This window comes from Lycium ferocissimum, chromosome 6, assembly GCF_029784015.1.
Source record: "Lycium ferocissimum isolate CSIRO_LF1 chromosome 6, AGI_CSIRO_Lferr_CH_V1, whole genome shotgun sequence".
NCBI classification, from domain to species: Eukaryota; Viridiplantae; Streptophyta; class Magnoliopsida; order Solanales; family Solanaceae; genus Lycium; species Lycium ferocissimum.
The window spans coordinates 26374362-26390924 of record NC_081347.1 but is presented as its reverse complement, the minus strand read 5'-3'; the positions used below and the strand labels follow the sequence as shown (position 1 = coordinate 26390924).

The window sequence follows — 16563 nt, the reverse complement described above, 5'->3', positions numbered from 1 at the left end:
CACAAGAAAAAGGGCTTTGATCGAATGCGATTTACTTGTCTTTAATCCCTTTCATACAAATTTAGTTATTAGCCTAAATCATATTTTTAGTGGTAAACAATTTGGCACCGTTTGTGGGGATAGACAACTGTGATATTGTCTAGATCTATTGCTCGAAACTCTTTGCTAAACCACCAAAACTTACCCACTAAGAAACCACTGCCATGTCCGGGACTCAACACGACAATCCACTCGCGGTTGATCAATGGACGTCGTTGTTAATCAACGAACGTCGTAAATAATAAGAGGGTGCTAGGACCAACATTTATCAATTTGCTTCAAGTATGTAGTTTTGTAAAAGTTTGTTTCCAGTAATATGGCGTACACTGCAACGCACCTGCGCAGAAACTAGTAAAACTAAAAAGGAAAAAGGGTCAAAGCTGCCTTTGAATTATTCAAAATAGGATAACTTTATCTTCTAGTTTTGCTTTTTTATGTAATATAAAGTTTAATTACCAACCTTAATTTTAGCAACTAAACATTTATTCTATAGTTTCCTTTCAAAGCTATTATACTCTCGATTAAAACCTATGATTACTTAAAGTTACAATAAGTAACATAACATACTAAGGTATCATTGAATTTGATTCTTTTATCATATCCGTTTTGGAGCTAGTAAAATAAATCCATTCTTATTAATTAGAAAAATAAATTCTAAAACAATTATGCAAGAAAAGGTACATGATTTCACGTTGAGAAAAAATAACTTATATCTAATGCATAAGGAATTAAAAGAGAGAAAAAAACTGCGTGTAACCGTTTCTTTTTGGTTAAAATGGAAAGTCTTGATACTACTTACTAGTATCTCATAGTTGTTATTATACTTTTTCTCACAAATTTAAACTCAAAAACAATACGGAAAAGGCTCAAATATGCCATCGAACTATCGGAAATGGCTCATTTATGCCACTCGTCAATAGTTTGGCTCATTTATACCATCGAACTATAGGAAATGACTCATTTATGCCATCGAACTATAGGAAATGACTCATTTATGCCATCGAACTATAGGAAATGGCTTATTTATGCCACTCATCAATAGTTTGACTCATTTATGCCATTACTCGTTACCAAAGTGACTCATCCATGCCATTTTCCATTAACGCCGATTTTATAATACAAGATATGACACGTGGCCTCCAATTAGAGGTCTACGTCGTTTAATTAAACCAGCCCAATTTTAAATATCAAATTAAGAAAAAATCCGACCCATACACCTTGACCACCCATAACCATAATCTAGTTAGAGGCCACGTGTCATAGATGGTATTGTAAAACCAGTTTTAATGAAATATGGCATGGATGAGTCATTTTGGTAACAGATGATGGCATAAATGAGTCAAACTATTGATAAGTGGCATAAATGAGCCATTGCCTATAGTTCGATGGCATAAATGAGCCATTTCTTATAGTTCGATGGTATAAATGAGCCAAACTATTGACGAGTGGCATAAATGAGCCATTTCCGATAGTTCGATGGCATATTTGAGCCTTTTCCGAAAACAATATGAAAAGAACAAGGGTAGAATTATCTTATCAGGATAAAATTGGTAATTTTAACCTTGTTCGGGAGTAACCATTAGCGGGAAAGTTATTTTTGAATTACTTAACTACTTAGGAGAGTATTTTTAAGTTAATTGACAAACAACAAAAATACTTTTGTCCAAAAAAATGGAAACGAATGATAAAAATATCCTATTTCAAATAAGTGACCGGTAGAGAGACTGTTTGCGATAGACCTCCGACTCAAGGAGAGATGAAAAAGCATCAAAATAGTAATAGTAACCAGTAATAACAACAAAATAATGAGATAAATAGAGTGAAAGAAACAATCAGATAGTACTCGGGAACTAATAATAAGCAGACAAACAAAGATATTACTACTCCTAGTACGGGAAAGTAATTCGTTCGCAACCTACTAACCTCTACCCTGATACTCTATCTCCACACCCTCTTATCAAGGGATAAGTCCTCGGTAAGCTGAAGTTGCACCAAATCTTGCCTAATCACCTCTCCCCAAGACTTCTTAGTCCTACCGCTCTCTTCTCAGCCCAAACACAGCCAACCTCTCGCACCTCCTCACTGCAGCATCTGCAGATCTCCTCCGCACGTGTTCGAACCATCTCAACCTCCCTTCTCACATCTTGCCTCCACGGGGGCTACTCTTACCTTGTCCCAAATCACTTTATTTCTAATTTTATCTCTCCTGGTATGCCCACACATCACCTCAGCATCCTCATTTTTACTGCCTTCATCTTCTGGACATGAGCTTTCTTAACAGGCCAACACTACGCCCCATATAACGTAGTCGGTCTAACCACCACTCTACTAAACTTTCCCTTCAGTCTTGATGGTACCCTCTTATCACACAACACCGAAAGCGAACCTTCATTTCATTCATTCCGCTCCAATACAATGCGTGATTCTTCGTCAATCTCCCCATTACCTTGGATGACTGTCCCTAGGTACTTGAAGCTTTATCTCTTAGAGATGCCTTGGGTATCAAGCCTCATGTCCTTGCCGCTTTCTGAGCACACTACTGAACTTGTACTCCAAGTATTCTGTCTTAGTCCTACTCAACTTGAAACCTTTAGACTCCGAAGTCTGTCTCCACACCTCCAGCTTCACGTCTCATCTACCAGAATTATGTCATCTGCAAATAGCATACACTATTGTACCTCCCCTTGAATGTGACGTGTCAAGACGTCCATCGCTAAAGCAAATAGAAACAGGCTAAGTGCGGATCCCTAGTGCAGACCCATCATGACTGGAAATGGTTCTGAGTCACCTCGTAATTGAAGAATATTTTGACTATCAAAAAAGTCTTTTCAATTCCATTTGACTCAGGGCGTCAGGGACCCTCCAACCGAAACCTCGTCTTTTTTGTCGACCTTCATTCCCATCCTGCAGCCAAAGTGATAGCGGTTGTATCATCCACTGGTAATGTGTGGAAGAGGGTAAGATTTCTATGTGGATAGAACGTATCAACACCTTTTGCATCTTTTCATTTGCAAACTAAAAAAAAATAAAAATGAAAGAAAGAAGTCGTTGAACAATTAGAAGTCTACTACCTTCCAGAACATTCGATAGAAAGATAGGGCAAGGCGATAATCAAGGTTAATATTCTTATCCCATACCCACAAGGGAAACCAATTAGCTGACTTTGACGTTATTTTGGCCCAACACATCCCTATATAAACTCCTCCTCCCCCTTTCTCCTCTCATTCACAATTCACAATACAAAATATTCCTCTCTCCTTGGCATAATTAACTACTTTCTTCTTCCTCTCAAGGTAAGTAATACATATTCTCTTCTCTAACTTTTTGATTTCGCTATATGTGTTCTTTTTGGGTCATTTACACTTTTACACTTATTTTGTGTTCTCTAATTTTTCGCCCCTGTAACAAATAATTAACTCATAAGTTTATATTTTTGCTATCATAATATTGCACATGTTATGATCAAAGACTAGCCCGTTTGAAGGGAAAAACCTGCAATTATATCGTGGTTTTTTAGTACAAACTTGTTGGATTATATTGTCGTTTTTTTTTTGTATGTTCAATTTAATTAAAACTGGTTTAATTTCTGCAATAAACATGCTTCTTTAACTCTTGATTTTGCATTGTGGAAAGTTATGAATATGTCTTCTTCTTTTGTAAATTCTTGATTTATTTATTTGTTGTTTAAGGAGGAGTTTGAGTAGTTGCGTTGATAGAAGCTTGAGTTTATTCAAAATCCTTGTTTCGATACCTAATCTAATTAGAGTAGATTGATGGTAAATTGTTGAAAGGTGATTTGTGCTCTGCTTATTAATCAATTTAATTAGAGTAGTTCTGATGTAATAATACTCACTTTTTTAAAAAAAATTAGCCACGTAATACAATTTCGATCTCTGACAATATGTGATAGGTTTTGTTTGTGTTTCACCAGTTCATACTTTGTGTACACATGTACATTTTTTGTTTAGGCACACCAGTAATCTTGCAAGATTTCTTATGATAAATTATATTAATTTTATTTTTATGACCTGTGTATACTGTAGTTAGGATAAACCAACTGCATTTTTGTGACCCATGTTTAAGTAATTTGGAGAAACCGCTGCACTAAGATAGCTTGTGTTATTTTGAATTATATGCGAAGAATACTCGTGACTTTTTAGTATCTCTTAGTGCTCCCATGTTTTCATGTTTCATCTGCTTGGTCCTATTAAATATTGGAGTCGGTAATAATTCTTTCCGTTTATTCTTTCAGATGCAGATCTTTGTTAAAACTCTAACCGGAAAGACCATCACCCTTGAGGTCGAGAGCTCAGACACCATCGACAACGTAAAGGCCAAGATCCAGGACAAAGAGGGTATCCCTCCAGACCAGCAGAGGTTGATTTTTGCTGGAAAGCAACTTGAGGATGGAAGGACTCTTGCAGATTACAACATTCAGAAAGAATCCACCCTTCACCTTGTTCTTCGTCTTCGTGGTGGTATGCAGATCTTTGTGAAGACCCTTACTGGCAAGACCATCACCCTTGAAGTTGAGAGCTCGGATACTATTGACAATGTCAAGGCCAAAATCCAAGACAAGGAGGGGATTCCTCCGGACCAGCAGAGATTGATCTTTGCTGGGAAACAACTTGAGGATGGAAGGACCCTTGCAGATTACAACATTCAGAAGGAATCAACCCTTCATTTGGTGCTCCGTCTGAGGGGTGGCATGCAAATCTTTGTTAAGACTTTAACAGGCAAGACTATCACCTTGGAGGTTGAAAGTTCGGACACAATTGACAATGTGAAGGCCAAAATTCAAGACAAGGAAGGTATTCCCCCGGACCAGCAGCGTTTGATATTTGCGGGCAAGCAACTAGAAGATGGAAGAACACTTGCTGACTATAACATACGGAAGGAGTCGACACTTCATCTGGTGTTGCGTTTGAGGGGAGGGATGCAAATATTTGTCAAGACTCTGACAGGAAAGACCATAACTTTAGAGGTGGAGAGCTCTGACACTATTGACAACGTGAAGGCAAAAATTCAAGACAAGGAAGGGATCCCACCAGATCAGCAGAGGCTTATTTTTGCTGGTAAGCAGCTGGAGGATGGGCGCACCCTTGCTGATTATAATATCCAAAAGGAATCCACACTTCACCTTGTGCTTCGCCTTCGTGGTGGTGACTACTGAGGATGCAAATGCTCTGGAGGTTTTCTATAGCTGCCGGTTGTCTTTGTTCTCTAAATAAAGAATTGTGTAGCAAGACTTTTCCTTGGTTTTGAAGTAGTTTACTGTTGAATGACAAACTTTAACCGGGTTTGATTATATTCTTTGTTCTTTTCCTTACCTGCTAAAAATCTCAGGTCATTCTGTTTTTTGACTATGCTGGCTTCTCCTTATCTTAATCTGTTCCCAATGGGATTTGTATGTTAGGAGAATCCGGAGACGGTTCATATGAGGCGCACGTCATGATACTCATCCTGCAATCAAAATCCACAGGTTGAGCAAAGAGCTTTGTTTTAATGCCCAAAAGAAAAAAAAGAACTATTTCCCTTTGGTTCCCTAGAAATTTTAGCACGGATTGGAAAGAGTTGAAATAGGAAAAAGGAGCTCTACTCATTCATCAACTACCTGGATTGGCAGCATTGAGACTCTAATTGATTGATTCAAGAACATTTAGAAAAGGTTAAACTTTAGTTGTGGCAACTTGTTCTAGTGGTAAAGCCACGAAAGAGGGAAGCTCTAACAGTAATTACCTCCAGACGATGATGGCAAGGGGTGGCCACTGGCCAGCCATGGAGGTGACTAATCAAAACATTAATTGAATAAACAAAGAAAATTCTACGTGTTCATTGAACCAAATAAACTTTGGCCCTTTTCTAATAAACAGAAATGTTTGGCCTTTTTCTAAACATCTTACTATTAAAGTTCATTTATTTTAATATCTAATTGTATTACGAATTTTAATTTGTTTAAATCAATAATTGTAAGGGATTATATTACTCTTACACCCCAACATGATGCGGAATTTTTTCATTTTCTAATGAGTCTTTCCCTGTTATTTTAGTTGGAAGGTGTAATTTGCAAAGCTCATTCAGATTTGGATTTCAATATTTGAATCTGTACAAAATACTAAGTTTGCTTCAACAGCCTTACGAATAGAGCACTCCGGAGTGAAATTCTTCACAGCATTTCTTTTTGTAAGTATAGTGATTGTTGTTGCTGCTCGAGCACAAAATTTGCAGTAATTTAAGTATAAGCAAACTGAAAAACATTATGAATATCAGAACTGAAATTGATTCGTTGAACATCGACATGTCGATAACAACACTCGGAAAACATTGCTCATTTATGAATAATTGAGGGAAAGAGAAATACAGAAAATCATATTAGCATCAAATCTCAAGCTCTTAGTAGTTGTGCGTTAAAAAAATACTGAGTTGAATCCATAGTGATGGAGAGTGATTTTTGGTGGATGTGGAAATGAATAAAACAACTTAAATCCATATCTAATCTCTCCATCCTACCAACTTTAATCCTATTCCTTTTTCAGTCCAACCAACCCCGAGTAAACGTTTCAAAAAAAAAAATATATATATATATATATATATATATATATATATATAGATTAAGTTGTTTATTCATTTCAAATATTTTACATAGGGAACTAATTAATGATCAAGCTGCACTTTGTTTCCACTACAGAAAAAAAAAATGCTAATGGAATAGACGAACTAAATTCACAAAAACAAAAAATGGACCCCAAGAGAGAGAGAGACTAACGCATTACCTGATAACTTCCTCCTCCAATCACAAAGTAGTAATCTCCCAAAAAAATGTATCACATACAAAAATGGTCTAATGAAAGGCTCAATACAGAATAAACATTACTTTACTGAGCTTGACCTATACTATCATATTCCCATACTAACCTGGTGGGCAGAGAGGAGAAAGTCCTCTGCATACTAACAAAATGTAAAGCTAACGCACAAAAAATTAAAGGAGTAAATCTATCGAACACTAGTTATAATACAAGAGCAAAATAGGGCAGCTGCCTCCTGCATCCACCCCCCTCCTCTTGTTATGGTGTTAAGATGATACATTCTTTGGCGAAATCAGCATTCCGGTTTAAATGAAAACGGTGACTGCAGTTAAGAGCAACACAATGTGTTTTGATCTACTCAAGCTCCAACTTGGGCCACCTTTCTCTGTTCTACTTGACCTGTTAGAGGGCACTGCATTTCTGTCCAACTAATTGGAACCATGGTACCACCTGCAAAAGTTTATCAAGCAACCTTTTAAGAACCTAAACTCTGCAACCCTAATCTGTAACATGTAATCATTATAAAATAACATTTTCCTATGAATAAATATAGTAGCCTCTGCAACTAAACTGGCTATGCTATCAACTCAAATCAAACATTAGCGTCTAGCTTAGATGGAAATGTGAAGGTTTTTGTACAACTATCCCCTCGATATGAATATATGATGATGTCTTAGGATTCAAATTTTCTCCAGATGAAGGAAAATTCTCAAGCTAACCCCCACGCCCCCACCCTAATAATAAGGTAAGCTCCATTTGATGATGTCTTGGGATTCAAATTTTCTCCAGATAAGGAAAAGCCCCAAGCAACACCCCACACCCCCCCCCCAACAAAAAAAAAAAAAAAAAACCAACCCCCAATAATAAGGTAAGCTCCATTGCCCAATCCTTTCTTTCCTTGAAGTCAATCTGGAGCTACTTATACAACAAATTCAGAATATACCTGCACAAGAAAGTTTAACTTCTAATTGATCCATTTATAAGGTTATTTTTTAATGACATGTGGTGTCCAAGACAGTTTGTGCACAACTCAACTATTTCACCGGGTACATGCGACCTCCCCATCAGCACAGGTACGGGATCTCTGTCCATTTGGCAGATGGATGAGAAGAAATCACCCAAGTTTTTTTGCCTATGCTGGGATTTGAACTTGAGACCTCATGGTTCTCCTCCCACTTGTTGACCACTGACTCCATTTACTAGATATTTAACATGCCAAACTACTCAGTTTAATGTTTATTTGACAAGGTACTTAGCTTAATGTCTTTGCAGAATCAGATATCACATGAAGCTGGCATAAAACTTTATATTTTGTTAAACTACAGTAATAATGACTAGCTTCTAATGCTTTTCCAGTAAGTAAATTCATCATCTGTGTTTAGCATGCTAAACAATGATCATTTCAAGTGGAATTACTCTGGTGCGCGACATGGCGGTACGTCTTTTATTTATACTCAATATTCAGAAGCAGTCAATCATGTTCCGAATCAAACTCAAAATCTAAGTTACTCGGACTCGGGTGTGCGTGTCCGATACGGGTGCGGATCTAGATGTTGGATCCTTCATGATCTAAATTTTAAGATTCGGGGATACGGATCCAGTTATGGATACGGATACGGGGAATTCGGCTAAAAAAAATTCAAATATCTAAAAATAAAGTTACAAAACCTAAATTATGGAATATTATGTGGAAATCTTGAGGAAAAATATACGGTAAAGGGTCAAAAATAACCCTGTACTATCAGAAAAGGGCCAAATATACCCCTCGTTATACTTTGTGTCCAAATATACCCTTCCAGTTATACTTTTGGTTCAAATATACCCTTCCTCCGTTAAGTTTTCTATAGTGGACATCTATCACATGTGGCATTGACATTTTTGGTGAGGTGGATGCCACGTGGCATGCCACCTCACACCCCCAACGCATTTTACTTCTTCCCTTCACCTTCTTCTTCCACCACCATTGCATATATGGGTTGGATTGTGCTCTGTTTTTGTCCAGCGAAGTGGTCTTGGCGGAGGTACGGCGAAGTGCCGCCGGTGGAAGGAGAACGTGACCCCCGTCCCCGATTCCCCTGTTTCCTCGTCCTCTAGAACAAACCACTCATCAATTATCAGACAAGGACGTCACTTTCATCACCGAAAATCACAAATATACCGGCTTCTTGTCCAATCTAGATACCAAGCCAATTAATAAGTAAGCAATTATTGACATGTACGTTTTTGGAAATTAATGCACATACAGAAATTGTTTATGATTCATTTTTCTGGGAAAGTAAATTTTTATCTTGGATGTGGTTTTGTGTGTTACAAAGGTGTTCGTAAATAAGCAATTCTGCACATGTTTTTTTGGTTGGTTTTAACTTTATTTATTTTTTGTGGATTGATGCATACATAGCAAAAAAAAAAAAAAAAAAAAAATCATTTTGATTTGTTAAGTTGGATGATTTGCAACGATGGTGGAAGAAGTGAAGGGAGGAGGTAAAATGGGTTGGGGGTGTGAGGTGGCATACCACGTGGCGTCCACCTCACCAAAAATGTTAATGCCACATGTGAGCATATGTCCACTTTAGAAAACTTAACGGAGAAAGGGTATATTTGAACCGAAAGTATAACTGGAGGGGTATATTTGGACCCAAAGTATAACGAGGGGTATATATGGCCCTTATCTGATAGTAGGGGTATATTTGACCCTTTTCCGAAAAACTATTGATCAAGAGGAGAATCCCCGAAGGAGATAGAAGGAAACAGAGTGACATAGAATTTTTTTTATACAAGGTATTCCATTTTCTTCAATTTCACCTTAGCTTTAGTTTTGATTAAAGAAATCAATGAATCTGTCCAGAATTGATACGCGATTTTGGTCAAAGTATCCAAAATCGGTTGACCAAATCGGGTACGGATCCCACACCCACACCCCCACAGCCATCTCGTGTCGACACTGGTGCGGCACCGAAAGTGAAGAGTTCGAGTAACATAGCTCAAAATAGCATAAACAAATTCGACTGAAAATGGAAAAGCAAAATAAAATAGTTGATGAAGAAAGCCTTACCAGCCGCACTTTCAGCAGATACAACACCCAGCTCATTTTTTGCAGTTGACAGATAATATGCTCGTGCATCGCCAAGTGATAGCTTTTCAAGAAAGAATATAACAAATTATACTCAATACGGAGCAAGTCAACAAGCTTTACAAACAAGTTTAGTTCCAAGAAATCACAACCAAGATTCCCCAATATTGCTAACACTAACTGCAAACGGCCAATGGCTTGGAACGATTATCTTGATCAAAGATGGACTAAAAAAGGCAACAGCAGTCTTCTACTATCACTTACTAGCTGTTTACATTTGCCTTAGGTGGTTTCTGGGAATTAGCATTCACTCAAAAATTTTAAACCTTTCTTAGTCATAAAGTTGAATAGGAGATTACCACCAATGCACGAACAATATCACCCGGGCGGAAGGACAAGTGCATGTCTACTTTGTCAATCTCAGTTGCTCTAACATCTTGTTGCCTGTTGATTCAAAAGAAAGATTTAGATTTTCTGTTCCAAAATCGCTGAGTCAATTGATGTGCATATAAAGCAAGTCAACATGAAAAACAACGGGATTTTATAAGTATCCGGTAAGTGAAAATTACAGCTTAAAATTTAAGGCTCACTTCTGTGACAATTTAGTACAATATTAACATATTGCTATCTGAAAATACCAACTGGTGATTCAACAAATAGATGTTGTAAATGTGGAGATTGAAACCCGATATGAAATTTATGCACCAAGATAAGCAAATATTTAAGGGGTGTTAAAACGAAAAACCAGTATTTAATGGTCTGCAGCATCATTATCTACGAGCAGTTGATAGGCTTTGTGGTGGATACATGATTAACCAAAGGGGTCGTCTTTACTGGAAAGGAGAACAGCGTACCAAACATCCTTACCTTCAATAATGTAATAACAGGAAATACATCTTGCTTGCTATGTTACAATTCACAGATAGTTGAGACATTTGACAGCTCCAAAAAATATAAATTATGCGTTAAGTTTACGCCGATAAGCACTGGACTACGTTTTCCCACAATAACTAACTCTCCTATCAAAAAAATCAAGTTAAAACAATTCGTTACCTTTTCTCCAAGAAAATATTAACTCTTCTATTCATCCCGGCATCACATGATATTCCAAGTATCAAGTTTTCTTTATCCCCTCTCTTTTTTTTTTCTTTTTACAAGTCTTTATCCATTTTCCTTTTAACTCAAGATCTATGTGAAAACCTTGTATTAAGCATCAACATTACTCAGATTGTAATACTAATACACACACAACCTGACAAGCAATTGCAGAGACAGAATATCCCAATATCCGATACAATACAAATATTACAAACACAAACAAATTGGATAATACAATTACATTATTCAATTTCCTACTTCATTATGGATGATTCTTGACCTGCAACATAATATATCCAACTTTGAACTAAAGGGCACAGCAGTGCATAAAAATAACAGTAACTATTTTTTTTTTCTGAGAAATAATAATAATAATAATAATAGTAGTAGTAGTTAGTAACTTGATGATATATGATCACCACATGAAGCCTACTTTTCAAAGAATGCAACAATGTGCAATTCGGTAATTATAATTGTATTCAGTAGAGGTTTTAAATCAAAACTGTAGCGCATCAATCATTTTCAGCAAATCAATCACATTTTGCACTTTGTGACAAATAAATTAGTTGGCAAGTTATATTATGTACAGAATTAGCATGAAAATATCAGTAAGCAAACTTAACTACGGAACACCTTTTTTAGCTACGGTTATTATCTAAATCACCAAACAACCATAAGCATGAGATGATATGTGTCAACTTTTTATTGAAAAAAAAAAAAAAAAAAAAGAGAGATGGCCTGTGTCAATATTATTCATTATTTTAATAAGTGCATTAAGGGATGCAACTTGTGCAAAACAAGTCTACAAAGACCACATACCACATAGAGCCCCAGTCATACACCCTATCTATACCAGAACATATTCTCATCTATCTCCTATCACAAAAGACCATAGTTAGTTTGAAATCGGTCCTCTCAAAGCAGAAAATTATCCTGTTAATACTATGTATTTTTCAGCGCAACTATCATCAGTACCTGGCATGAAAGTAACACCACTCCCATCATGCCATTCTCCTATAAATAACTTACACCATAACCGTTGATTAACAAAACTGTGTCACACCAGTACAAACTTTATATTCTTTATGTCTCGTAGTTCATTACAAGAGCAACTATTCTGTCAAGTGAAGCTCTGTCTTTCGCCCCAACAGAGTTCTTGAGCCATTTTATCCAAAATAGTCGAATGAGAAACCCTTGATGATATCACTCATCAAGAGTCACCCTAAACCTGTAATCATAATTTTCAACTGATTAACTAACCTAATAATGCCGGTGAATTTCTCACGCACAGACTTGGAATCAACACAAACTATGTCTGCAGAAGCCGTTCTAGCCATCACCTTAGTAACCTGTTAATAAAATAAAATAATTAAAAAAGAACTCATCTCAAAAGTTATGCAGTCTGTAGCAAAATAAATAATAATCAAATAATGATAAAAAGAAAAGCAAGAAGAATGAAGTCTACTGCTTACATAAATTCAATTGGATTTAATAGATATATTTCTAACTAAGAAACCTAAAGAATTTACGGTATATCATAATCAAGAATGAGTTGAATCAGAGAAAGGTAGCGTAGTAAATATCTAGAGCTTCTTATTTCTTTTGAAATGCGGTTCTGCCTGCTTGGAAAAAGAGTCTATAATGTTTCAAAAAGGGAAGCTGATCTTTTCCAGCTACAGTAAGTCCAAAAACAAAAGTACTCGCAGTTCATTCTCTCTTCGGTTTTACGATTATATAACTATTTAAAATGAAGTAGAGAAGATAAAAGCATGAATTCTGATATCACATTGATAAATTTCAATTTTAATGGCATCTTATCGAGGAAGAACCAAAAACAAAGGTACCCAAGATAAATTACAACTGACAAAAAGTGATAAAACTAGTAAAGTCCTCGGCAATTTAGAGAAAATAAAAAACAAATGAAGAAATTAGGAGTAGCTAAAGCACATTAAGTACATCCAATGGCCAAGAGAAGGAAAAAGCAAAATGACTTTTGCCATGCACCACGCATCTAACACCTCTAGGTTAAAAATTTTTAAAAAGGAAAAGATGAAATTATCATATAGCTGTTTATGTATCATATAGCTGTTTATGTATAGACTTAATCTTTGAGATAAGAGACGATTTTACCAAGAAAGCGTTTTATACTTGGGAAAATACTGCAAGCAAGAGTGATGATTGTGTCATCCAACTCAAAAAACAGCTATCAAAATCCGGTAACACAAGCGTTAACACAAAATATTCATGAAAACTATCATTACAGTCGTCTTAACCAAGAAAACTCACTCTAGCAAAAACAATGGAACCAGGCTGAGGAACAGCTGCATGGGCTTTATGACCAGTAACTTCGACTGTCGATCTCTGATGAAGATTGAGAAAATGGAGAAAAAGATTGTCATTTAAAGTAACAAAAAGTGATCAAAACCACAGAATTATCAGGAAAAAAAAAAAAGATATAGATTAATCTGCCAAATAACAATCTTATGACAGTGATAATCATGCTCATGCACGACAGCTCTTAACAATCTGCTACAGTTATCCATTTCATATCAGAGTAACTACAGAGCAAACTATTGAGTTCTTTGATCAGGTTATGTATAAGTAAAACAATCTAGTGAAATTGGAGTATAATGCCTTTTTTCTTTTCTTGTTGGATCAGAAATCAGATCATTCCTGATTGTCTTTCTAGCAAATTCATTTGTGTTCAAGAAGCCCGACCCTTTCAAGAGAACTCCAATTGCAAAAGAAAAAAGTTTCAAGTTTCAAACCATATGTGACTTCAAAAAATCAATAGCATAAGGAAACTTTACACAATATCCCTAATATATTCTACAATGGAGCATGAATATCCCATTCACATAAAAAAATTATGGCTCATGGATTCAATTATCCTTTATACAGAAAAAAGGTCATGGGTTCAATTATAGCCATCCCTTTTGGAATCTCGCACGATTGGTGCACTGTCAGGGGTCATTTGGTAGGGTGTATAAGAATAGTATCGAATAGGGTGTATTAGTAATGTTGGGATTAGTTATGCTGGCATTATTGTTAATTGATTGTTTGGTTTTAAGTATTAAATAACGTGCATTAGAAATGGAATAGAACCAGTACAGTTAATGTCATGGTTTACTATGTATAAGAAAATAGGACTGAATAAGGTGTATAAGTAATATTGGTATTAGTTGTACCAGACTTAAATTTGCTACCAAACATTGTACTAAAATTTAGTTCTAGCATTATTCCACCTAATACACCCTACCAAACAACACCTTAGATTGTGTTAGTTGCACCACAATTTCAGCAGTGAAGAACAATTGCTGAGAACAAGGCAAAAAGGTGAAAAGGAAAACCTTGTTTTCTATATGATAGAAGCCAAACTGACAAAACTCGTCCAATGTTTTGTTTTCATGTTCAGTAATGTCTAGTAAAAACTAGTCAAACCCTTCCATGAACAACTCTAAGGGGTCGTTTGGTAGCTGGTTAGGAAGTGAATTATACATGTATTAAAACCAAAGATAACTAGTACTCCCTCAGTCCCATTTTATGTTTCTTACTTTCCTTTTTGGTCTGTCCCAAAAAGATTGTCTCTTTCTATATAATGTAAGTTGACAATTCAAACATACTACATGGCAGGTTTAAAATCACCAGAATTAAAATTCTCTTTTTATTCCTTAAACGTTATGCCTAGTCAAACTAAGCACCCGTTTGGCCATAAGAATTATTCACTTTTTTCCGACATTTTTTTTCACTTTTTTCAAAAATTAGTTTTCTTGTTTTTCACTTTTTTTCACAACCAAAACAAGTAAATTTCAACAAAACAAATACTATTTATAAAAACTATGGCCAAACACAACTCCAACTCCAACTGCAAAATTCCAAAAAAAGTGATTTTTTTTTTTTTTTTTTGGTTTCTATGGCCAAACGCCTACTAAGACAATTAAATTGGGATGGAGGGAGTACCATGTTTGGTAGCATTTTAGTTGCTAAGTATAAAATTTAGCACACCAAGTGTGCGGTAGTTTCCAAACCCGCATAGCTAATACATGTAAAGATAAGTTATGAGAGAACCCATGTATTATTTTATGCAGAGAAGAAATGGAATAACTAATACATGAATAACTAAGCATGTATAACCAAACCCTTTATCACTAATACATGCATAACTCTCTTGAGCTGAGCTTATCGAAACAGCCTCTGCCCCACCCCACAAATTAGCTGACCAGACCCCACTTTGTGGGATTACAGTGGGCTTCTTGTTGTACTAATACGTGCATAACTCTAACCAACAACCAAACAACACCTACGGACATAAAAGAATGCAAAAGAGTAAGAAAACCTAACCTGGTCAGGCGAGTCGGAAGGGGGAGGTATAAGAGAACGGAAACCGGTAAGAGAGGCGTAAACGGTGTCGTTTTCAGTGGAAAGGTAAGCACCTTTACCGGCTTTCAACTGTGAAGCTTTACCCAATACTTGTCCTGGCGTCACCAACTCTGCTTCCATTCTCATTCTCCACAGCAACAACAACGGCTACACAGCACCTACTCAGCCCTCTTAAAATTAATTACTGTATGAAATAATTAAATTAAATTACTTGGGCTTTTTGCAGGGTTGTAACTGAAGGAATTGCACGGTTTGACCTTTAAGTTGACTGCTTTTTAAGTTTACTTTTCACTCAGAACTTATGTCTAGCGGCCATAAGTCCTGTTAAGCATAAAACTTTTGTTTATCTAGGACAAATCCTAGTTGATACACTATACTTAAACCTTTTAAGTTTCATATGAGGGCCCTTTTAAGTGCAAATGACCCCTTTTAACTTATAAGTCCAAGTAGTTGTCAAAAAACTAATCCTAGTTTATACACACACTACATTTAAGCCTTTTATTTTGATTGCCATCGATTATTTCACCAATTGGATGGAGACCATATCGCACAAATCAGTAACAAAGAAAGTAGTGATCAACTTCGTACAAAACAACGTCATGCGTAGGTTGGGAATACCAGAGTCCATCATAACAAATAATGGGCTTTTAAAAGGTAAAAATTTCACGACCGCGCTATGTGATCTCCTCCAAAATAAATATGTAATTTTTAATCATATATATATATATATATGTAATTTTTATTCATTTTGGACTAATAAAAAAAGTGTCAGAAATTCACTTATGTTGAAATGAAGGGAATATTGATCAGTATAAAAATTCTTTACATTGTATCAGTGTATTAAATTTTACTAATCTTGGGTAAGAAAATCACAAACAAATTCTGTTGCCTCATTATAAAAAGTGCATTATCTTTTATTTTTGTCCTTCTTCATACTCTATACACTATAATGCTTTGAAGAAGTAGGTCTTAAATTTCGAATATAAAGGGTGTTGTTGAACTTTTTAAAAAATATTGGCAAATCGTTGTTGTTGCAAAATGAGTTTGTTAGATTCGTTGTTGTTTTAACAAATTGATGATTAGAGTTTGTTCTTTTTTTTGGTGCAACTATTCACATTTTATTACCAAAAGTGTCAATATACAACTCAAGAAAAGAAAATAACAGAAACT

At 35.8% G+C, this 16563-nt stretch overlaps 2 protein-coding genes across 2 annotated transcripts; one reads left to right on the top strand and one right to left on the bottom strand.

Moving 5' to 3' along the window:
- The first annotated feature begins 3367 nt into the window (after positions 1 to 3367).
- On the top strand, positions 3368 to 5347 carry LOC132059580 (polyubiquitin-like). Its single transcript, XM_059452226.1, has one exon. It carries the CDS (start codon positions 4217 to 4219, stop codon positions 5210 to 5212), a length of 996 nt encoding a protein of 331 aa, XP_059308209.1. The 5' UTR covers positions 3368 to 4216; the 3' UTR covers positions 5213 to 5347.
- Positions 5348 to 6896: 1549 nt separating this feature from the next.
- LOC132059581 (uncharacterized) lies at positions 6897 to 15751 on the bottom strand. The gene is made up of 6 exons (XM_059452227.1): positions 15355 to 15751; positions 13300 to 13374; positions 12274 to 12362; positions 10275 to 10359; positions 9898 to 9979; positions 6897 to 7295 (listed from the first exon to the last, which is right to left on the bottom strand). The coding sequence occupies exons 1-6, from the start codon at positions 15517 to 15519 to the stop codon at positions 7204 to 7206; spliced, it is 588 nt and encodes a 195-aa protein (XP_059308210.1). The 5' UTR covers positions 15520 to 15751; the 3' UTR covers positions 6897 to 7203.
- Between the last annotated feature and the right edge of the window lie 812 nt (positions 15752 to 16563).